General features: G+C 38.4%; 1 protein-coding gene across 5 annotated transcripts in view; it reads right to left on the reverse strand.

Annotated features, from left to right (window-relative positions):
* Nucleotides 1–25,338, reverse strand: part of heatr1 (HEAT repeat containing 1) — an 88,092-nt gene that overhangs the window by 35,057 nt on the left and 27,697 nt on the right. For 2 of the 5 annotated variants that reach the window (XM_043695568.1, XM_043695567.1), the window contains exons 15-28: nt 23,095–23,306; nt 21,317–21,438; nt 19,779–19,973; nt 18,717–18,743; nt 17,808–17,991; nt 13,940–14,088; nt 12,784–12,976; nt 12,504–12,676; nt 10,810–10,977; nt 8,333–8,566; nt 7,279–7,410; nt 5,222–5,328; nt 4,433–4,585; nt 1,988–2,106 (exon numbers count right to left, since the gene is read on the reverse strand). In XM_043695568.1, coding sequence (XP_043551503.1) covers nt 1,988–2,106; nt 4,433–4,585; nt 5,222–5,328; nt 7,279–7,410; nt 8,333–8,566; nt 10,810–10,977; nt 12,504–12,676; nt 12,784–12,976; nt 13,940–14,088; nt 17,808–17,991; nt 18,717–18,743; nt 19,779–19,973; nt 21,317–21,438; nt 23,095–23,306 — 2,168 coding nt within the window. The remainder of the gene's footprint in view (nt 1–1,987; nt 2,107–4,432; nt 4,586–5,221; nt 5,329–7,278; nt 7,411–8,332; nt 8,567–10,809; nt 10,978–12,503; nt 12,677–12,783; nt 12,977–13,939; nt 14,089–17,807; nt 17,992–18,716; nt 18,744–19,778; nt 19,974–21,316; nt 21,439–23,094; nt 23,307–25,338) is intronic. The other 3 variants (XM_043695569.1, XM_043695571.1, XM_043695570.1) reach the window with 3 other exon arrangements.

A 25,338-nucleotide genomic window follows, 5' to 3' on the forward strand; every position in this document is an offset into this window, starting at 1 on the left:
ACACGATACTCCACATGTGGCCTCACCAAGACTCTATACAGCTGCAGCAAGACCTCTTCATTCCTGTACCCTAACCTTCCTGCAATAAATACCCACATGCCATTCCTAAATGCCTCCTGCACCTGTATGTTAGCTTCAACTAACAAGGACAACTAGCTCTCTTTGGACATCAATACCTCCTAACCTTAATCTTCTATGATTGTCACTCACATTATAAGCATCACGAAAACCATGGTTTTTAAGATAGTCTCACATTTTTGCCCTTGTTTAATCTAAATAACACACTGCAGGAAGTTGTCAGCAAATTCTGCTACCTTGGGTCCACTGTGACAGACAATTTAATGAATAATATGACACATGCATAGGGAAATCAGATGCCACTCTGGCAGATTCAAAGCATGCATGGAAACAATATTAAGCCGATTTTTAGAACCAAAACTCTGGTTTCTGAGACCTTGTTCACGCCATTTGTTTTATGGCTGTGAAACAAGAATATTTACAAGAAATAAAACACTCAACACTCAACTTCCATCTTCACTTGCAGTACGTTCTGGACAATCTTATGGAAGGACAATATCACATATACAGCAGTCCTCTCCAAGGCAAATCTCCCAACTATTATAGCACTCATCAAGCAGAAGCGACTCTGTTGGCTTGAGCATGCTTGCAGGATTGGAAAATAGCTGCATATCTAAAGACTTTCAGTATGCCAAGGCAGCTAGAATAAGACAGCCAGCAGGATGTCCACATCTTCACTTTAAGGATGCTTACAAGCATGACATGAGGCCTGAAAAACTGATTTTTGCCCTTGAAGGACACAAACTGATGATAGAAGAAAACGTCTACACCACCTGTGGGCAGGCACATGCCATCATGACAATCAGTGGCTACAGCAGCTTGGCAACAGGTGCCAACACCAAACACAGCAATGCATAACAACCAATCACCACACTTCCTAAGTGCCATTTGTGGTATACCTTGCCTTTCACAATTGGTCTTCTCAACCATCAGCACAGAGTGCATCATATGAAGCAATACCAGCCCCATGGATTTGATTTGCTGCATGGCCATCATCTTGTGTAGATAGAGGGACGCTGACAACACTATTCTTGTATGAAGTATGGTCAGTACTTATCACAAAGTATACCTCTTCATATTCCTCCTCTTTAAAACATTTATTCCTTCACTTTGAAAAGCACTGTAACTTGTACTGCTCACCACCCCATGAAGGACAGGCTTGTTATGTTTAGTATTCAGAAGTATTTAGAGAGACACTCAAGATTTATCTGTTCTCAAAGGAGCAGGTAAGAATGGTATTTTTAAAAGCTCACTGGCTTCAAAATGACACACTCACACCAGATGTCAATCCTTTGTGGGAGACCTGCCAGAACCTTAATACCACAGGATACAGTTGAGGATTTGCCAACTAGATTGGTTTAATGTTGGGACCTGAGTAAGTTGAGGGGATTCTAGATGCTGCAATTTACTAAAGACTTCCAGATAACCCTGAAAGACAATGACCCAACAGGTTGGGTGGTCCTATTTGGGGAAAAAAGGAAGGTAACAAGATCCCCGTGCTGATATGCCATGCTGCTTTAGCTGTAAAGTGTAAAGAACTGCTTGACAGTATTCACACATCACAGTTTCTTGCCAACTTAAAACCAAATTCTCTGGGGCCTTTAGAAGATATTGCAAGTAAGCAGAAGCTATACTTGTGTGGATTCTTCAAAATATCAGTTTGAAGACTCTATCACGATGGCATGCTTCCAGCTGATCAAATATAACCAGTTCTCATTATGTTTTCATCTTTCTCACGATATCTCAAATTTGCATACAGAAACTTTATTTTTAGAAAAGCAAAGAAGCCCACTTTGTAATTGCAAATGTTTTTGATTCTGCATCATATTCACTTAAAACCAATCTGAAATAATATGCAATGATAGCAGAACAAACATACGGTTCAGACAAACTGTTACATTCTTCATACCTTTGCTGATCCTTGTACCATCTGGTGATAGCTTTTGACAGAGGTTGAGTAAACAACTGAGGATCAGCTGCTTTGTGTACTCCAGGCTGCCATCCTCAGACAGTGATGGATCCAGGCACCTAAGTTATAACAATGATTAACTGTTATACTCATGCAGAATTTTCTTAATGGTAGCCAAATGTGCAGCCATTCCACTTCCATACACAAATTAATATAACCTTTATTGAGCTTAGTTGAAACACTGCAACAGGCTCAGGATGGAAATATTAACATGGGAGCAAGGATATGTATTGAAGTGGCAGACAGTTGGAAGGTCAAGTTCATTTCTATGGACAGAGTTCAGGTGTTCTGCAAAGCCACCCAGTCTGTCAGTCATCTCACTAAAGTAAAGGAGACTATATTATGAGTAGACTAGTTTGAAAGAAGTACAAGTAAACAGCTGCTTCATCTTGAAGGTGTGTTTGGGACGTTGGACAGTGAGGAAGGTGTGATACATCTTCTGTGATTGCAATGCCAGTGCCCACGTGAGGAATGTTGAGAACAATGGCGGATTGGATTAGATGTTGGGGAGGGAATAGTCTCTACGGAATGCTGACAATTTGGGAGGGTTGGCGAAGAGATGTTGGAGGTGGCATCCTGCTGAGGTGGCTTAAATGGCAGAGGATGATCCTTTGAATGTGGGGTAGAAGGTGAGGACATGGGGAACTCTATCACCGATATGGGAATGTGGGGAAGGGGTGAGAGGGGAAAGGGTGAGAGGAGAAGGCTAAGGCTCTGTCAGGTTAGTTTTTTTGGGGAGAAGAGATGAGATCATGTCAGTCACCTCTGTGAAAAGTGACATTATGAGAACAGATGTGATGGAAGTACTGAGAGAATAGTTAGATTCTGATGAAAGATGCTGCCTGACCTGATAAATATTTCCAGCATCTTCTCTTTTTATTATGTCAAACCTACGGTTATTTCAAAACAGCTGAGTTTGTATTTGTCTCTGCATCATTGATGCCTTATTCTTGAGAATGGATAATATTTGATAATACGTTAGGCTGCATTTTGCCTCGCTGGTGAGTTTTAGTTATGAAAAGAATCTGTATAGATTGGGGATGTTTGCCTTGATGCAGAAGGGACTGATGGGGAAGATAATTGAGATGTATGAAATTATGAGTGGCATAGTAAGGGCAGACAGGAAGTAACTTTTTTTTCCTGATGGAGGAATCAATGACTGGGGCTTAAATTTATGGTCAGGGCAGGAAGTTTAGACAGAATATGAGGAAATATTTTTCACCTAGAGAGTGGATGGCATTTGGAACTCATTGTCTCTAAGGATGGGAGAAGCAGAAACCTTCAGGACATCTAAAAGGTACTTAGATAGGCATTTGCAATGCCAAGACCTTCAAATCTCTGGGCCAAGTGCTGAAAATTAAGAATACTTAAGTGCTTGTTTTTGACCATTGCAGGATTGATGGGCTGAGGGGCCTCTTTCTCAGCTGTTAGTCTCTAAAACTCTTTGCTGCAGTACCAAGTTCTGACCTCTGGGTGGCAGTGTGAAACTACACTTTGACTTTTTTCTTGCTTGGTGAAACACCAAGTGGCTGTAATCAGGAATTACAATGTCTTGTCCATAACAGCAGTAAAGAAATTTAAATCCTCGCACTCCAAAGAAATGAGATGGATGATATAAGAAATGAAACATTGTTTAGAAATCTAAAATCTCAAATCAAGTGAGAGAGTAAACATTTAATGGCTCAAGATAACCAGGCGGTGTTCCTAATCCATTTGCTGCAGTGGACATAAATATTCACTTTTGCCAATTAAAACTAATCATGCAGGAAACATAAAATGGCTTAATTCTTTCGTCCCAATTTATATTCCTTCAGATTCTGTAGTCACAAGGAACCCATTACTCCACTGGAGTACGTAATTCAGTTCACAGCACCCCACCATTCCATATCTTCTGTGCAAAATCCGAGGATAGTAAGAAAGCACAATTTACTTTAGGAGGTGACTTAAGTGTTTCCTTTATAGACTTTCCCAGCTATTACTGTGTGAAGGTCACAAAATCCCATCTGGTCCATTCTTCTATGAAGGTCTACTATTCCCCAACAAATCTCTTGAATGATTCCAGAGATATTGCCTCTGTTACCACATCCAGAAAACCACGAGTGAATTTGCTTTTTACTGACATGTGCCTATCCCAATGTTTATTGTCATGGTGGGAGCTGAAATAGTACTCTGTGAAGACATTATGCAACAATGGACTGCTTGTATAGCAGTCATGGAGCTCTGATTAGGGGCAAGAACTCTGGTGAAGTTCCCCTCTTACTCTATCCAGGAGAAATAAAGCACCTCAATCAGTATCACAGCTGAAAGATGAGCACACTAGGGGTTTTATTGTATATCTTCCAGTCTAGTACCAAGGCAAAATCGTCAATATGCTCAACCTAATACCTGGACAGAAGGCTGAAGAGGGTCGGAACCAGAACCTGAGGATTTTTGAGTTTCTTCTTATGCTGCAACAATTCCATGATGAGTATGGCTCTCTGCCAGTTAATTTTGCCTGTTGAAAAATCAGGTTCTTCATTCTTCAAATCTTGGATTTTCCTTATAATACAAAAGAATCACAGACAAATGAACAATGGCAACTATAAATAAAGAGTAAATGGGCACGGAAATAACCTCCAAATACTAAACACATGAAGACTAAATCTGACAAACCTCATTCAACCAGCACTTCTTATCACTAATTCAAGCATAGTTTGATGAGAGGCAAGTTCAAGGAAATCGGATGTCATAGACAGGATAGGTCGGCCATTTAGGACTGAAGTTAGGAGAAATTCATCATGTAGAGGGTAGTGAATCTTTGCAGTTTTACACCTTAAAGGTCTGTTCACGCTCTATCACTAAAAATTGAGATTGGTGTATTATTAAGCACTCGGGGTGTCTAGGGATTCAAGGCTAAGACAGGAAAGTAGAGTTCATGTGGAAGTTCAGTCATAAGCATTTGAATGGCACAGTAAACTCAGAGATGAAATGGCCTTCTTCTGCTCCTATTTCTTATATGTGTTCGCAACATCAAAGACCACGTAGAACTTGACAAGAAATTGAAGTAAAACAATTTCAGTTAAACAACAGTCTAACACTATGTTTCTGACAGAATGATTCAATAGCATATATGGTGGAAAATACTGACATAGTTAATTAATGCCAACAATTTTCCTGGGTCTGGAAACAACGTACCGCTGCTGCAGCATTTTCTGCCTCCTGGTCTGCTGGATGGTTACACGGATTTGAGGCTTTTCCAAAGGTCCGAGCTCCTGGGCAATTTGTTCAGCATCAACAACAATCTGTATCACAAAGGTAAAAATTACAGATCGCTATGGACACCTTTAAACAAATAAATTGTGTTTGACTAAAATGTATATTTTTAAAGTTGCAAGTTAAATGGTGCCAAAACTCATTCAGATGATCCATGACATGGACGGGTTGGACCGAAGGGTCTGTTTCCATGCTGTACGTCTCTGTGACTCTATATCAGAGATCAAAGCATTTTACCTTATAGAGAAGCTGTGGTCTTTAATCAGCTAAATCTGTCCCCATTCACTGTAAACATTTGGGTTTGATCTATCCTCTAAAGTAGTCGTGAAAGATTTTATGATATTGGGAAAACGGTCCTGCACTAACTTGCACATTTTCCTGACCAACAATTAAAATAAAACAATTTTGTCATGACTTTATCACTCGGTGCGAAATGACAGCTTTAAGCAGAGTGCCTGCACTTCCAAACTACTAAACTGGATATACTGTGCATTGGGACATCCTGAGGATAAATAAATTCAAATCTTTTCTAAACAATAATTCAGTTAAGAACACCAATTTGTATTGTGTTTGAGTGTTAATCTATTTCTATATGCATCAAGAAGAGGTGAGAAGGTAAAGGCAAACTATCCAAGTAGGAGAAACATCAGCAGCAGGCTGTGTCAATGGCATCACACTTATGAAGAAATAAGAACAAGATTATAAAATCCCATTTATGAAAGCACCAGCCAAAGTAATGCTCAGCAAATGGAAAGTGATGCTACAAAAGTAAAGCGTTTGCTTAAATCTCAATATCAAAATTAGAAGATTTGACCTTGGGCCAAATGGCACATATATTCTGTGCAAATAATTATTAAATTTGTTTTGGCTAATCTAAAAATAGATACACTGGGCACTGCCACATAGCAAGTGATACCCTGTTTTAATATTTTGGAGATGGCCAATAAGTCACAAGACAAAGCAAGAATAAGCTAGCATTTGAAATCTTTTAACAAATAGATGGTTTTAGAATGAGTGACTACAACAAGAAAATCCTGGTAATCTGTACATTTATTCTCAACTATAAATGTAAAGTAATACTGGCACATCAAATGCCCACTAATTGCTTGAAACCTGACACTTACAAGAGGGTTAATTAGAGATCCAACATATTTACTTTAAAAAAAAACCTTAAAAGCAACTTAAATATGAGCTGTCTCTCTCAACCTCTGTGGTTGAAGAAGATCAGCATTCCTTTGGCAGAGATTTCACACTCAGGCACAATTTATATTACTGTCCCCCTACAAATGAACAAGCATAGAAACCCTTCTTTAACTTAAAATATAAAAGGCTCTACCTGAAGTGATCCGACGGTCATGAACTGGGATTTCGTAGTGTTGAGCAAAGGCATGCTTTCATTCTAATTACATCTCCAAGATGAGTTTTGACAATGCTTAAGCTTATCAATTTGAGACCATACAATCTGGTGACATAAAGCTACTTTCCTTTTAAAGAAAGGTTTGCACTCTGATCATTAGTGCAGTGTTTAATTTTCTGAGCAAAGAATTAAAGTGGTGGCTTTCAATAAAACGAGAAATACATTTGAAAAATGACCTCCTCCAACATATCTTAGTTTCGTGATGCAAAGAGAATCTTGAGCAATATATAAATTACTGCTTATCTAAATGAGTAATATTCACAGAATAAATTATGACAAAAATATACCAGTGTAGGCAGAGGAATAGGTACTCGAGCACTATTGAGAAACATAATGCATAAGAAGCTCAGCATCAAGGTTATAAGATGAGGATGAAGATTTGCAATACTATAATGCATACAGTCCCAATCTCTTATTCACTTATTTTGATTTATAACATTTGAAGTAAGCAATCTTGCACTTTCCTTTTATATTCCCAATTAAGCCTAAGGAAATGTTAGTCTCATAAGCCTTAATATACTTAAGCCAAAACATTCCAGATGTCAAAGCTGTTGTTACTCACCGCCTTGAAAACACTGCTTATTGTCTGTGCACAGATTGGGTTTTTGCACTGCACAAGCAAGTCAAATAGTACTCCCAGTAACCTCTTCTGAATCTTCCCATCAGGCAGAGCTGCAAAGAACTGTTTTGTGATCTGATAAAAAAGTAAGAGAGAAAGTTTCACCAAACCATTAAGGTATAAAGGTTGTAACAGCATCATGGGTATCTACAAATAATGGGAAAAGAACAAGCACAAATCTCCCTCTACTTATATCTGAAAATTACTATGGGCAGTTACTAAATACCTTCAAAGTTAATGTTTCCTTTCATCTCAGATCAAACAGAATTGACGACATAAAGACTTATATCAGATTCTAATCATATTCAGAAAATTTAAGTTATACTCGCAGTTCTGCAAAATGGTAGTGGATTGATAAATTTTAAAGCAATAAGGTTTGCTCTCCATTTATGTGATGTGCATTTTTTCTTTAAATTCTAAATTATATTTTGCTGTTTCAGTTTCTCAAACCTGCCTCAATGCTGGAAATCTTTCAGAATATGCAACTTTCTGCCTCACTGGATACACATGCACAAGTGCATGAATATTCATTGAATGCTGATAAGCATGTCAATACCCATCCAGAAATACCCACATACACAATCACAGCAACATTTCTCAGGGAATGTAAATGCACATAAGTACAGCATTGCCTTCACTAAGAAAATTTTTATCATTATACCCAAGAGTATATAAAATCTTCACTAAATGCTCTCACACATTCAAAAGCACATCTCCATTCCTAAATGAACACAGAGCGGCATGGGAAGCTCTGACTAAAAAGCATGCACACAGAATATAATTTCTTCTTCGGTCTGTAGACATACACATATGCACTCTTCACTCCATGTGATTATCTGTTCTTAACCATTCCAATTTGCATATATATATATATCAATATTAGCAAAATAACAATTGGCCTGTACTAATAGTGTGCAAATTGCTGAAAGGAAGTATTTAATATTTCCCAGCAAACCAGAGTCCTGTATGTTTCCTTTGACATTGCAGCATAAAATACCTTTTCTAGTGCAGTGATCTGCAATGGCTGTAACCCTTGGTACACTTCCTTGGAACTATTTAAGGCACAGATGAAAAGATCCAGACTATGTGGATCCTTTGCCAGTAATGCTGCAGAATGCTCGTTGTACTTTGAGAGGATCAAATGCAGCATAAGGGCTTCATCTTTGAGAAGAGTATCAGATTCTTTCTCGATGAGTCTCCCCATTAGAGGTAGCAACTTGGACAATACAATCTGAAAAGGAGTATATCATAGGACAGAACTTATTACCTTTACATAGTGAAATGAACCCAACATCCATTATTACACAACATGGCAAATGAGAAAACTCTTGGAGAGATATAATAATTATTTCAAAACACATTTAAGCTGATTAGATCATTTCAATCTTGGTTTAGTGGAATGACAGGAAGTAAAATCATTGTCTGGCATTCAAAATGGAGGAGAAAGTCCTGGTCATACTGCCACAATGAATAACTGGCTTGTCTTTCAATTGTATTTTGTTCTTCAAATTTCAACTCATGCCACACTGCAGTAAGTGATTCCAGCATCACTGGGCAATTCTGCAGAATTACAGAATTCATAATAAATGAACATCACTTAAATGCTTTCCCTTGAATTAGGGAGTGTGAACTGATTCCATACCTTGTCCCACTCCTCCATTATTCATAACAATGTTTGAATTTAAAAAGGGAGGTGATATTATCAATTATCAAAATCTGATTTATTTAGTTCAGTATCAGAAAGAAATGAGCCAGGTTCCTTAAGAAACAAGTATACAGCTAGATATTTTTGCAAACAAAAAAGCTTACTCATACAGAGAAGTTTAACATAAGTTTTAAACTGTGCAAATAAATATAACTAACTCTTTTGAAAGCTAACATGAACACAACCTCCCAGTCTGAGAAAAAGTTGCTAAAAGTCTAGTGATTGTTTTCCTAAAAGTACTCTGGCCAAATAACAGTATCATTTCAAAAAAAAAAACAATTACTCAGAGGGTGTCAAAGATTCCTCTGTAGCCAAAGCTGTTGTTAGAGTTGACAGAATTCTTCTGGAGACAGTGATGGCAGAATCAGGATTCTCCTTAAAGATCTCTTAGGTTGTACCAATAAAGATTGTTCCCTTAGGATCCCTTCACTTGTGGGGTCAAGGTCTTCCAATAGATTTTTAACTCTCAAACTTTGATGAGAAAATACAGAGAGAAAGCAAAGCTGACACTCCAGGCAGATTTTCTCTCTGCTTCTATATTCAAATCCAACAGCTTTATTAAATGCAATAGCTGAGTCATGCTACCTCTCTTTAAAAGTGTTGAAGGCTTGGCGCCTCCAGTTGAGCAGTTTGAGTTCTTGGCAAATGCAACATTTGTCTGTGCTTCAGCCAGTCTCCTTTGTTTACAAAATGCTTTTATACATATGCCCAGTTAATAACATTCTAAATGAATATCTCAGACAACATGTTCACTTAACAACCTTGAGGGCATATTCACATCAATGAACATTCCAGTGTGGGGAAAAGTCCACTTGATAATCATTACATGATGCAATTCAAATTGAACTTCATACCCATTTCCTCACAAATTTTTAATACCTGACCATTATCTTAGATAACATGGCACAGACCATCATGTTTAATTCAAGAGACTTCCATGATTTTAATGGATCAAAGTATTACGCTTTAAAACATTTCCCAAAAACTGATTACATTCAAGATTTGGAGATGCCGATGTTGGACTGGGATATACAAAGTTAAAAATCACACAACACCAGGTTGTAGTCTAACAGATTTAATTGGAAGCAGTAGCTTTTGGAGCGCTGCTCCTTTATCCACCTGATGAAGGAGCAGGGCTCCGAAAGCTAGTGCGGTCAATTAAACCTGTTGGAATACATTCAAGGTTGGGATAGGGAGGATTTTTGATCTCTGTGAGAAACAGGAATATGGGATCAGCCAGGAAAGTGGAGGGATCGACCATGAATGGTACTGCAGGCTGAGGGGCTATTTGATCTACTCCTGCTACCATCACTTGTATTCTTCTGCATGCAACTTCAGGCAACAGTTAAGTGTTCAACTCTGAACTTTTGCCTTAAGTGGTTGAGCCTCATAGATTAAGGACAATTTTGATTGGCTGGTGTTAAAACTGATGCCCACATCCTGGGAAACAATAAAGAAAACAAAATCTCAAAAAGTACTGAGAGTTCAATTAACATGGTTAAATTGGACAATCTTTCAATGAACCCAAGTGCTAGCTTCAAAGGAGATCTTCAGTGCCAATGAATAAAGCCATTAGCAATTTTATGATGGATAACACATGAAACAGCTTTCATTATTTTTTAATATTCTTTCCCATTAATTACTTTTCTAGCATTAACTGTTATCAATGTACTTAAAATTATAGTTTAACTAGATAAAATAATGTTCTAAATTACACAGTCCTCCATAATTACAATTCTCTTTTGATGTACTGTGTTTAAAAATCTCACCTCTCCATTCACCTCCTCAAGTGCTTTCAACAAGTTATGAGCTACATATGATGGTCGCACAGCATCTCCGATGCAATACAGCAGATTCTCCAGAGCTTCAGTAAGTTTTTCATGCTGTGATCCTGCTTTACTCGGTGTTAAAGCCTCCTCAAATAAACTACTCAGAGCCTAAGTAAACAGAATAATTGAACAATATATCATATGCCTTAATGCAGTACTGGTATCAGCAAGTAGCAGTCTGAGCTGTAGCTTTTGCATAAAAAAATATACTTGAAACTCAATTTATTTGAGGCTTAGCTACTTTTCTCACCTTTGGTTAGATTTCCCTGGCTACTTCCAAGGGGAAAAGAAAGGCAAATCATTTTGAATAAAGAGCAAGGCACACAAATACAATATATTTTGTAAGATTTAAAAAGGGGTATAGGAACAAAATAATATGATGAAAGGTGATCAACATGGGACATTAACTCTCTTTCCCTCTTCACAGATCCTGCCAGACTTGAAGACTATTTCCAGTTTTTATAACACTATAATATTTAGGATGCAGTTAGTAGGAAATTGAAGAGAAAAAAAGCCACAAAAGAGCAAACAGAATCTTTGGGGTTTCTATTATTTCCTGGTTAAAATGTGAAGAGTGAAACGAGGATTGGGGTATAGGGAATGTGAAGAGAAAAGGACAGGGACAAGGCTATTATTCTTGAAATTCTACTAGGGAAATACTTGACTCAACTTTCAACTTCATATTCCCAAGGTGGAGCCTTATCAACAAAGGGTGCACACCAAATATTCAGGTTCATGTTATGCTCAATTCGGCAACCATTAAAGGAAGAAAATCGCATACACTACTTCCAAATTATGCTCCTCCAACCAACTCAAAATCGAAAAATATACTTTCTTTGTGCACATACAAAAATAGAAAAATATGGTAGAGGGAGATGGAAAGACACACGAGGTTCATCAACCGTGCATGTGAATCTGTTAGCCATAGGAAATTTAAGGGACATCTCAAAGTTGTGTTTAATTTTGCAACCACCATGTGTGGAATATCACACGTAAGTACATAAATTGAAGCTGGATAGATATTCTAATTGGCAAGATTTGACCAGCGCTGTCCCAGAGGGATGCGAGTTGTAACCTTAATTGTTCACTCAATGTATTAATGATGACACTTGAGTTCTAAGGGTTGACTCAGAAGAGGAAAAATTACACAATCCGGGCTTACATTCCCTGTAATTTAAAAGATCAGGGTGGTTTGATTGATATTCACAAGATTTTAAATGGAACTAAGAGGATAGATAGAAATAAACTATTGCCATTGGTTGGACAGTCTTAAAATCTAAAGCCACAACTTTCAGAACTTAAATGAAAAAACACATTTCTAGAAGCTACAGGTGATGACATAAGGCCAACTATTAATTATAAATTAGTTACTGTTAGAATGTTGTCATCCAAAGACATTAAGGGATATGTAGCTAAGATGGACATATCGAATTTTTGAGAGGTTCAATTGGTTATTGAATCCATATTCTCCATGAATCCCCTTTTAAGGCCAGTAAACCAAATATAAAACTAAGAGAAGAAACATAGCGACATTTAAGAACATTACAATAACCAACTGAAATTGCAAGAAAAATTATTAAAATTACACAAGGGTATGAACAGAAAAGCAGAATATCCCCTGCCCCCTTTCTTACCTGGCTTAAATGAGTGGGATCTGCAATAATCTCTTCAGCCATACAGGCAAGTTTATTGACTACCACTTTATAGATAGACCCGTGCACTGTAGTTAATGGTTGCAGACAGGCAATAGCTGCTCGACGCACCTCTCTCACAGGATTTCCCAAACTGATGATTAAGGAGACCACCACTGAAAGCAAATCATAATTTAATAACATTATAGCATCTGTTTCAAAATTCTAAAACAAATTTTAATCATTTCAAGTTCATGGACTGAAACCATTCTGTTGACCATACCTGGGAATGATGGAGTTGCAATCAGACTTCTGCTCTCTGCAGACTGCGATGCAAGTACAGCATGACCGAAGTAAAGGGCTCGAGTCTGCAACACAGCACTAACTGGCCGGTTTAACTGGTTGGTAAGGCTACAATTGTGGCTCCACAGAAGCGACAAGAACTTGAAGAGATGATCGGAATCATGCAGATGGGTCTGTAAGACAAATACGAAATAGGCGCAGGAGCATGCCATTCAGCCTCTTGAGATTCCTCTAACATTCAATAGGATCAAACTTGATCTGAACTTGACCACAATTCCTCTTTCCAGTCTGCCTCTGATACTTTTTGACCCCCTTGTTAGTCACAATTCTGTTTAACCTACCTTAAAATTCAATGACACAGCCTCCAACACTTTCTGAAGGACATTTCAACAGACTTACTTATTGATAATCAGTAGAGAATAAAAGAGATCCAAAACTATCTTTTGTCAATTACCACTTAAGTTATACTAATATAAGAGAGACTGACAGGGCAACTTTTTCACACACAGGGTGGTACATGTATGGAATGAGCTGTCAGAGGCTGGTAAAATTGCAACATTTAAGAGGCATTTGGATGGGTATATGAATAAGAAGGGTTTGGAGGGATATGGGCTAGGTGCTGGCAGATGGGACTAGATTGGGTTGGGATATCTGGTCGGCATGGACGGGTTGGACTGAAGGGTCTGTTTCCATGCTGTACATCTCTATGACTCTAATTTTGTCATCCAAAGATATTAAGGGATACGTAGCTAAGGTTTAACTGTTTATTCTTAAACCTATGTTCATTCTTTCTCCTCTTGATGGAGGTTGGTTTTATGATCCACCAGTCAGACTTCAGACATAGTCAGTGAAATAATCCAGGAAGTCATTATATATATGAACAATTATTCATCCTGCATTCAGACCTGAAAACTATTGTTTAGCTGTTGGAACTTGGTCAAAGAAAGATCTTATTCTTTCCAGAAATTCAGCAATCAGTAAATCATACATTATTCACAACATACTGCATTTTTAAAAAACATACAAATTTATTATGTGGCAGATACAAATGGTTTTTTTTATTCAATTGCTTAAATTGCTGGTCCATCACAATTAGTTACATTAGGATCATTGAGATCCTTGCTCAATGTACTCACCTTAATTAGAAACTTCACAAGATTCCTGAAGTTTCCTCCAAGCTCTTCTTCACTAGCAGCACAAACAGTAATGTCAAAGACATTAATGAGAAGATGAAGGTAATCACAGCTTTGCCTGTCCAAACTTTCAGGATTCCACCAAGCCTGATCTGAAATGTTGTAGTAAGAAAACACAAGGTTTGTCTGGTATCTGAGTGGTCACGGTAATGAACTGATTAGAACAAGTTGTGAAACATAATTCAATTAAATCTGCCAATTTGTGGTGCAGCACCTGAAGATGCCAATGAGGCCAGGCAAAAGCAATTGCCTTGGCATTGATGCATTGCTAGACCAAACTTTGGCATCAATGGGAAAACCATTGGCTGGAGTCACAAGGAAGACAGAACAGTTTGTAACATAACTGCAAGGCAAAGATCAACCAACTTCAGATGTTTAAGAATATTCATCTAACATAAATAAATCAGTGGTTTGTTCACCATTCTATGCCAGTTCCACTTGTGATTGGACTGATAACAAAGTTGCTCATGCCAGCCTACAGCAAGGTCCAGGCAATGTCAAAACTTAACTGACAAATGACAAGTCTCAACATAGCTTTGAGAGTTTACCGTGCTGTACACACATTCTAGGCAAAGTGTAACATACATAACCTTTGCAGAGTTTTGCATTTTACAAATCTGCTACTGCGGTGTTGTAACATAACCTCACAATGAATTTTGTTTCTTATGGGCTCAAATAAATCACTGTCAAAATGATTTTGTGGAACATTCCCATACAAGCCAAATCAGCACAGATTGACAATCAACAGCAAAGTCCAGTTCCCTGAAGTTGAGGGCACACTCAGCGTTTTTGCTTATCTAAAATATGGTTGCATAAACAGCTCTTTAAAAAAATGAGATTTTTAATAGAATCCACATGGTGTGGAAACAGATCATTTGTCCCAACAAGTCAACACCAATCCTTGGAAGAGCTTCCCACCCAAACCCATCCTCTCATCCTATCCCTGTAACTCTGCATGTCCCATGTCAAACACACCTAACCTATACATCCCTGAACACTATGGGTAATTCAGCATGTCCAATTCACCTAATGTGCACATTTTTGGACTGTGGGAGGAAACCGGAGCACCGGGTGGAAACTCACACAGACACGGGGATAACGCGCAAACTCCACAGACAGTCGTCTGAGACTGGAATTGAATATGGGTCCCTGGCGCTGTGAGGCAGCAGTGCTAACCACTGAGCCACTATGCTGCCCTGGCCACATATACTGATTTTTTTTAAAAAATTCACTCGTGGAACTTGGGTGTTGCTCGCTGGTCAGCATTTATTGCCCACCTCGAGTTACCCTTGATTGGTGGTGCTGAGCTGCCTTCTTGAACCTCTGCAGTCCATTTGCTGTAAGATGACATACACAATGTCCTCAGGCAGGGAATTCCAGTATTTTGACCCAGTGACAGTGAAGGAACAGCAATATATTTCCAAGTCAGGGTGGTGAGTGACTTGGACCAGAACTTGCAGGTGGTGGTGTTCCCCTTACCCTTGGCCTTACCCTTCTAGATGGAAGTGGTCATGGGTTTGGAAGGTGGTGTCTAGGGACCTTTGGTGAGCTTCTGCAGTGCATCTTGTAGATGGTACACACTGCTGCGACTGAACGCCGGTGATGGAGAGAGTAGACACTTGTGAATGTGGTACTAATCAAGCATGCTGCTTTGTCCTGGATGGGGAGTCAGGTGGTGAGTCACTCGCTGCAGTATTCCGAGCTTTTGACATGCTCTTGTAACCACTGTGTTTATGTGGTGAGTCCAGTTGAGTTTCTGGTCTATTGGTAAACGCCCACATTGTTGATAGTGGGGATTCAGTAATGGCAACAAAATTTAATGTCAAGAGGTGGTTAGATTGTCTCTTACTGGAGATGGCCATTGCATGGCAGTCCAAAGCACAGTCTGAAAATGCGCATCTTAGGTGCGATTGGCCATGCGAAATTGCCCTGTAACGTCCAGGGATGTGCAGGCTATGTGGATTAGCCATGGTTAGTGCAGGGTTACAGGAAGAGAGTGGAATGCTCCGTGCAGACTCAATGGGTTCAACAGCCTGTATCCATACTGCAGTGATTCTATAATTCTGGCATTTGTGTGATGCAAAAATTACTTACCAGCCCAAGTCTGGATACTGTCCAGATCCTGTTACACTTGAACATGGACTGCTTCAGTATCTGAGCAGTCACAAAAGTTGCTAAACATTGGGCTATCATTGGCAAACATTTTCACTTCTGAGCTTATGATGGAGAGAAGGTCATTAATGAAGCAGTTGAAGATGGCTGGGCCTAAGGCACCAAACGGAGGAACTCTTGTAGAGATGTCCTGGAGCTGAGATAACCGACCTCCATTTAGATCTTTCTATGTGCCAGGTATGACTCCAACCAGTGGAGAGTTTGCCCCAATACCCATTGATTACAGTTTTGATAGGGCTCCTTGATGCCGCACTTGGTTGAATGCAACCTTTATGTCAAGAACTGTCACTCTCACCTAACCTCTGAAATTCAACTCTTTTGTCCATATTTGAACCAAGGCTGAAATGAGGTCAAGCACTGACTGACGCTGGTGGAACCCAAACTGGGCAGCAAATGAGCAGATTAGTATTCAGCAGGTGCTATTTGATAGCACTGCTGATGACACTTTCGATCACTCGAGTGATGATTGACAGTCGACTGATGGGGTGGTAACTGGCCAGGCTGGATTAGTTCTGCTTTTTACGCACAGAACATACACGGGCCATTTTCCACATTGTCAGGTAGAGGTCATGCTGTAACTGTACTGAAGAGCTTGGCTAGGGGATTGGCATGTTTTGGAGCACAAGTCTTCAGTACTATTGCCAGAATGTTATCAGGGCCATAGCCTTTGCAGTAATCGTACCTCCAACTGTTTTTTGATATCACATAGAGTGAATTGAATTGGCTGGAAGAGGCCAATTTGGATCATCTACTTGGCACTTTTGACTGAAAACAGCAGCGAATGCTTCAGCGTTATTTTTTGCACTGATATGACAGGCTCTTCCATCATTGAGAGTGGGGATATTGTGGAGTTCCTATCCCGGTGAGTTGTTTAATTATCTACCACCATTCAGGACTGCAGAGCTTGGATCTGACCCGTTGGTTGTGGAATTACTCAGCTCCATTTATCACTTGTTGTTTATGCTGTTTGGCATGCAAGTAGTCCTGGTTGATAGCTTCACCAGGTTGACATGTCATATTTTTGGTATTCCTAGTGCTGCTCCTGGCACACCATCCTACACTATGTATTGAACAGGGTTGATTCCCTGAACAAGAGCAAATGGCAATAAAAAAGTCTGTTTCAAGCAAATCAACATTAAGATTTGATTTTGGTTACACTACTGGTACATTTTCTAAAATCTAGTTGTCCGATATTCAGTAAAATCCCTTGATCTCATAAGTACATCCATTATTGGGCTGATCCTAGAGCATGGAATCAGTGACAGTTGTGCATGGATAGGACATGAGTCCAGTACAGCGCTTTAAGATTGAACTTTCCCAACCCTCCCTATTCCCCAAACACAAAGTTGTCTTTTCCACCTTTGGGTGAGATTCGGAAATGCTCTCTTACCTTCTTTCACAACACTCCTGTCTACATTCAAGCCCAATGTTCAAAATCTAGGAAAATTTTGAAATCCAGCATAATCTTGGCCTCTGGAGTGCTGGATTTTGGACACCTGAGCCTGTACTTCCTCACACCTGCTATTTCCACATTCTCAAAAAACAAATTAAAAGCAGCATTCCAAAGTGTGAACATATGTGAATCACTCTATTTATGCTCAAGTTGTTAATAGTCAATATCTCATTTTAAATACCTTACCTTTCAAAAATGATTTGGGTGGTTTGAAAGCAACAATAAAATTCTTTAGCAAGAAAGTAAGGATTAATCCAGCTTCTGCATTTTCAGCACTATAATGCCGCACATTTTTCACATATTGTGTAAGTAGTCCTGCTGGTACTATGTTCCCTTCAACAGAATCACAATGCCATTTTTGAGAAACCTTCTGAAATGAAAGAGGAGAATAATTAGCTTTATTTTGAAATACTCAGCAAACTGAGGAAATGTTTTTAGACATGATGTCTTGGAGGCTAAGAGATTTATTCTTTGGAATCCCATCTGGAAAACCAAAAGTTCTCAATTTTAAAGACTGTGTACTCAGTTTTTAAGTTTATCATGAACGAGGTGCACACATCCCATTCAATCTGTCTAATCTTGTTCTCAACTGACTCTAGACTTTAATTATACATGTAGATTTGCTGGCAAAACAGATTCTCCTCTCCTTTTCCTGTTCATTAATCATAAAAGTTTTGAATTATATTTTAGTCACATCAGAAATAACTAACGTCTGGCTTGAATTTACAATTGTTCAACACTGTGGATGATCCAGAGTAGATGCTAGAATATATATTGTAAGCTAGACACAATAATGTATCATTAAGTGATACTGAATGCACATATTCAAAGTTGTAAGGAAAACAAATGCTTTTAGTCTGAATAATTTAGTCAAATTTGTCTTGATGAAACCATTGTGTGAATTTAGTGCAAACATATGTGTGTGTGTTTTATATAACACAAAAACACTTAATGAAAGTGCAAAATGTGTGCTCACAATATTTAATAGCTGAAAAGAATGAATGCAGAATATTCTGTAACTGTGGACATAAAAGACATTATGTAAGCTGCCAGAGGGAAAAATACAGCCATAAACAGGACATACTAAAAACTTACAGTTTGTCGAATTACTGAGCTTTCATGCTATGGAGAAAAAGACAAATATCAGAGAAAGCTACCTTGATAAAACTCATTCATCTCTAGTGGCGCAGTTGTAGTGTCCCTATCTTTGCACCAGGTGACCCGGGCTCAAGTCCCACATGCTCCAGAGATGTGTAATAACATCTCTGAACAGGCTGCTTAGAAGAATACGTCACCTATGGTTTCAAAGCTCTTTCAGTGGAGCAGAGACCAGGATGATGCAAGTTTCTTTAAATTTGTATTTTATACATCTTTCTGGGTAAAGCTAAATGTTTAAAGTGCAAAGAAATAAAGAGATGAACTTCAAACTATGGATAGCTGCCAAAAGACAAGTAGATACGTTTCTACATTTAAACATGTTTAATCACACCTTTACTGCACGCACAAATGAAAGTAAAGAAATAACTTGAAGACAGAGAGGCAGAATTACAATAAGTTAGAATAGAAAGATATGCAACTGAGCCACAAAAATGAGCATGCCCCAGTAATGATTCTTGGTCATGGTGGGTTAACTGTTATCAGTCAAGCAATGCAGCTTGGAAAGAGGCAAGTCAGACACACTAGTATCCTTGCTCTTAATTCCTACCTAGTGGAAGTAGATATGTATGGATGTTGGGCAAAGACAAGAATGTTACTATGTTCCATATGGGAAATATCCTGATCTAGGAGTGGGCTAATTTCCCACTGAATATTCTTTGGCACTCAGCAATGTCATGCTCGCTCACAAGCAGTGTACTGCTCTGCAGTAAGAATTTCCTCAGGGCTTCTCCCAGTTCCACTTTATTGATTTGCCAACAATTCCATAAAAACTGCATGAACACAGCATTTCCTTGACCTTCTGTCAAGATTATGACAGCATATCAGGAAAATTCCTGAGGAAATTCTCAGCAAAAATCTTCAGGAAGACAGACAGAGAGAAAGCATCAACAGCGGGGGAAGAAAATGCTTCCTAGTTTGTCAAATTCCAGGTATGAACTAAAAATACAGTCATTGCTTGATTCTAATCCTGAAAAGCTGCTTGAAGTAAAAGCTACTTACCAAATGTGACTTTTTTGCTATTAGTTTCTTCAACCTTTTCTCCAGAACACAATACACTTGCAAAGCCACGTGCAAACAATCCCGTTCAGACTGTTTATCCAAGGTCTGAATTAAAGCAAAACTTAGTATATCAGATATCAGCATCTGTTTCACATCTGAGGATTCTTTTGCAATGATTTCTATGAGATGTCCCATCTGCAAATATAGAAGAGAATAACGTCAAAATTCTTAGGCATGCACTAATTTCCTGCCCCCAACCACCCCAGTAAAACTTAATTTTGATATCATGACAATTTATCATAACTATCATACAAGGGTAGCAAATGCTGATCTTGCCAGCTACACATCTCATATGAATACAAATGACTGTATATTTAGACACGTTCTAAAAGTGTAATTCAACCAGTTATCAATCAGAGTTCCCTAGGATTAAATATTTGGTATGAACTTGTATTTTAATATAATGTCATTATTTTACTTCATTCTCTTGTTCCTGGGGCTTCCTCGACCATATATATATGTCTGCTGAGTTGTGTTGAGCTCTGCACAAGCCTCTGTTAGAAACATTATTAATTTCCTTCAGTACATCTAATCCTTTAGTTTCCACTGTACAGAATTATTTCCATGTTGAACCACAAAAAAATATTTTTCTTAAATTTTAATCCCTGTGTTTTTTTTCTTACCAGTTTCAACCAAAGAAACATTGAAATAATGTAGGTCACTCATTTAAAATTATTTATTATCCATTAAGTATAGCTATTGTATTTGCCCACCCTTGACTTGCTCCTTTCCAGTCCTGGAGTTCTTGCTCTTTATTAAGGCCCTTCACCTTGTTCACTGGAGGCTTCTATGAAATTGGGAAATGTCACATTAACCTAACAAGGTGACATATGCCCATTTAGTCTGCCTGAAAGATTCTAAGCTGACTGTATAACCACTGTTGTAGCTCTGAATAAGCTCATCAGTTACAGTTGGAGAAGCAGTGTCAGAGACATGCAGAGATATGGACAAAGACAGATAATGAGAGAAGAAAGATTTATAGAAAAAGTGTGAGGACAAGAGATTCAGATGGAAAGAAATGAAATGGGAGGCAGTGAGAAAGCATGCAAAGAATAGTACCAGTAAGATGGAAAAGAAAAATAGGATGAGAAAGGAGGGAAGACAAGGCATGACCAATTCTATAGAACTAATTAGTGTCATATTAATTAAGACAGAAGTTTTAAACAGTAGATAAACTAAACAAACACAATGATCCAATTTGTGACCCCTTGGCCCTGCTGAGCTGGCTAAGGTAGAACAGATTATCAATACTTCCAATCGAAGCTTAATTAACCACACCAAGCAGCAAAGAAACATAGATGCTTACCTACCCAAGAAACATTCTCCCGTTCATCTCGCCATACCTAAAAATTGCTCCAACCCTCAAATATTCATATCGCCTCTCTATTAAATTCTCCAGAATGTTGAGGGGCAAGATTGATTAGTAACATTTCACATGCTCCATAACAAGTTTTATTTCCTTAAACATTTTCACTTACAGTTCGAGTCCTAGAAGGAGGCTCCATTAAACACAAGTTATTTGCCAGAAGTTGGATCAATTTCTGACTTGCTTCACCCACAATTTCTTCAGAATTACAGCCATCAATAACTTTTTTGAGCTCTACAGGAAACACAATTGGTGAAAACAGCTTCAAGCACAGAACACAGCGTTTGTAGGAACATAGGAGCTGCCTTAATTTGCTCCTAACTGAAAGATGGTACAAAAAGAATTTGGCAATCTGGTAAGTCCTTGTGTGTATAATCAGCAGACATACTATAATAAAGAGTAAATGTACAATGGTGATCTTTTCCGTGACTAGTCAGTTGGAAGCCAATAATTTGTTCTTCAATCTTTGAATAAAGTGTACATCATAGCTCAGGGTTATTTTGTCATGGTCCCACAACATTGGCTTGGACATATGTGTTTTTTGATGTATTCTTTGAGCAAAATTTGAAAATAAAGATGCAAGTGAGTCAGCTTCCATCAAAAAAGGCATTCAAACAACTGATAGTACTGTTACCAAGACAATTTCTGAAGATATCTGACACTTGCAAAAATACCCAAAGAAGAAATATAATTCAACTGCACATATATTTAAAGTGGCAGTGGTAATGTCCCTTCCTCTGAGCCAGCTCACCTTTATTTCAGTTCCACCTGCTCCAGAGCTGTGTAATAACATCTCTGAAGAGGTTGATTAGAAAATATCTAAAAGAAATACAAATACAAAAAAATCATGGCGTGCACATTGTGACAATGGGGATGGTAATCAGCAGTATCCACTGAACTGGCCTGGTAGAAATGGCCTCTGTTGACAATATATCAAAATTTCAAAGGTATAAAACACTTAGAATGTTCTTCTTAAAATATAAAATGAAGTACTATAAACAAAGCTTAAAAACAATAAAACCGAAAATGACAAGGTATTGCCAACATTCTTGAATTAAAAATCATTTTGACAGTTTGGAAGGAGATTGGAAACACTGTATCTTAAAATACTGGCTGGGATCTGTCTTCCAAGGCTCAATGTGAGCAAATAGGGAACATAGCTTCCCTTCCATTCATGTGAAACAGCACCATTACTGGCTCAATGCAATGACTGGTATATGAAAATTATTGTTTCAGCTTCTGCACGCTTCCCCCCAAATTCCTTCCTCTCTACTGTATGTTTATTCAAAAATATTTTTCTATTTATGCTGCATTGTTTATACATCTCTCTCTACAGCCACCCTCTCTAATTTAAATTTTAACAAGTGTTAGATATATTATTTAGCATACTATATTTTACTTTCCCTTGCTGTAGAATGTTAGAGTGTATCCAGAATCCACATAGGTGAAAACGCCAACTTTGTCTAAGAATTCCCTATTTATTTCAAAGGAATCTTTTACTGATGTTATGCACAGTGTCTTTTGGTTCACTAGTTCTTAAACAGGGGAAATCAACACAGCAAAATACAACCTTGACTAAATGCCATAGTGCAGAATGAAAATTTTGATTTCTTGCATGAGATTCCTGCCAATTGCAGGATGCTTGGTATGCAGAGGAATGAGGGCAGAGCTGTCAACAGCCATAAAACAAGCAAACTTGTTAACGATCAATATTCAGTTCTAGCAAATGTTTTCCTTATTTCAAAAATCATTCAAAAAATGCAGGGCTCAGGAGCTTTGGCATTGTCCACTCCTTAGAGATAATTTAATACTTTCTGTACGTAGGCTAATCTGAAGACAAAATTAACTGTTTGAAATGAGCATTATTACCATAAATCAAATATATTTTACCTGCTGGCCAGCCATGCAGCAGTGGACTCATGGAGCAGAAACTTGAATCAGCAAGAAAGATTGTTATTTTCTGTTCAGCTGATGCTATGGCTGGGTTGGTTGGGACCATATAGGGCAAGAGTTCCATCCATATCTGATTAGTTAATATTTCATTCACATGAAGGAATTCCCCTGAGCTTAAAAACTGAATTGCCTCTTCCAGAATAACTTGCCTAGGAGCAATTACACAATAGAAAATGTAATATGCTGCAAATATTAAGAATATTAAACATATACAAATGTCACAGGGGAGTGGTGGAGGCATAGTTTTTATATATGCACATGAACGTAAGCACCTACTCACAGAATGGAAACAGTTAAAACAAAACAGCACCTTCCCTGCCCTCCCCTCAAAATTTCATAGAAACCAAGTTATTGTTGCAATATTTTCTTCTTCCAAAGAGTGATAATATTTTAAAACAAATAATTCTGTCTGATATTATCCTGTACTTCCACTGCACTGAGCACTGGTTCACACAATCTGGTTCCTGGGTAAAAATTGTGACTACTTCTGCTCCAAAGTTTAATAATTTTGAGGTAGTTTTAATTCTAAAGTTCACTTTGTTTTTTTTAAATAACACACATTATTAACAAATACAGGCTACAAAAGCCTAAAGTAAATACAAACAATGCTGGAACTACTCAGGTCATTCAGCACCTGGGAAGAAAAAGTGCAAACGTCTCAAACCAATGACATTCGAAAGGCCATTGACCTAACTCTTTCTTTCTCATTCAAATGCCCTGCTGCATTTTTCCAACATTTCCTACTTTTATTTCAGTTTTCCAGCACCTGCACATGTTTTTGCTATTGTATTAAAAATTCATTAATTTGATGACTGGCTGTGTTCTGTGTGTCATTGTGCCACAGCACTGTTGCTACTGTTGGCCAGAGAGAGTGGTGTGCAGAATGGACTATGGCTAGTGCTTCAGCTCTTAGTTGACACTTCGTGACTTTTCTTGGAAGTGGTGATGGCAGGAGCTGATATGGTTTGGATGTTCTAAGTCAAAGCCAACATATAGCCATATGGACAATGTAATTGATCATAGCAGCATCTGTTGTGTATCCAACCACAGAATGAAGACAGGTTGAGGGCAACGTTCTCTTTAAGGTTCCGTGCATGTCAATTGGCAAGCCGAAGCATTCACTTCTGGTTTCTCCCGCCACTGTTACACATGGACTTTGGAGGCCTGCTCCGTAACCAGAGCAATGACAGAGAATAAAAGTTAAGAGTGATATATGGGAAGAGTAGTCAAAAATCGATCATAACTCTGCTTTTACTATTTTGGTTATCTACAGAAAGATTTCTGACTGTAAGAGCTGCTCCTTTTTTTGAGGTATTTTAGGTGTTGGAGGTGATTTCCTCGAATTCCAGGAGCAGCAACTTCTGTTTTATATGCTGTTGCATTGTTTGGAAAAAAAAAGTCAAAACAACAGCAGTTTTAAAAGGGAGAAGGGCAGACAAAGGAAGCACATAGTGAGGACAGTGCAGGAGAGGGAGAGAGAGAGAGAGAGATAGAGAGAGAGAACCTGCACAGTTACTGCCTTTGCTGTTTGAATTGGTGTATCGCCGGACATCGGAGTGCATCTGGGAAAATTAACAAACAGTGAAATTCACAACTAATCTTGGAGGAACTGATGGGTGAAGTTCACAGCACAGAATCAGATTCATTAATTATTGTTTTAAGTCTGTCCAAGAGAAAGGCTGCTGTAGTAGGTACAGTGGATTCTTTCTTGATTATAAGTTTTTGGTGATAAGTCTCTTGATTAAACTTAAAATATAAGCCATAGCTATTAATTTAACTTGTGGCAGTGTTTGTAGAGGAATAAGACAGTGTTATTTTCTTGGTCTGTAGATTGTGAAGGAGCAAAAATGGCCTTTGCAGTGATATGTACTTCTTGTCAGATGTGGGAGTTTAAAGAGAGTTTAAGGGTTACTGCGGATTATATCTGCCATAAATGCTGTTGGATGCAAATCTTATCAGATTGAGTGAATCAGTTGGAGAGACAGATAGATGCAAATCTTATCAGATTGAGTGGATCAGTTGGAGAGACAGATAGAAGTGATGAGGAATTTGGAACAGCAACAGTATGTGATGGATGGCAGTTATAGGAAGAGGGGAAAGTCTCAGGTACAGTCACATAGATGGGTTAACTCCAGGAAGGGTAAGAGAGGTAGGCAGCTAGTGCAGGAATCTTTTGTGGAT

The sequence above is a fragment of the Chiloscyllium plagiosum genome, chromosome 9 (genome assembly GCF_004010195.1).
Source record: "Chiloscyllium plagiosum isolate BGI_BamShark_2017 chromosome 9, ASM401019v2, whole genome shotgun sequence".
Lineage (NCBI taxonomy): Eukaryota > Metazoa > Chordata > Chondrichthyes > Orectolobiformes > Hemiscylliidae > Chiloscyllium > Chiloscyllium plagiosum.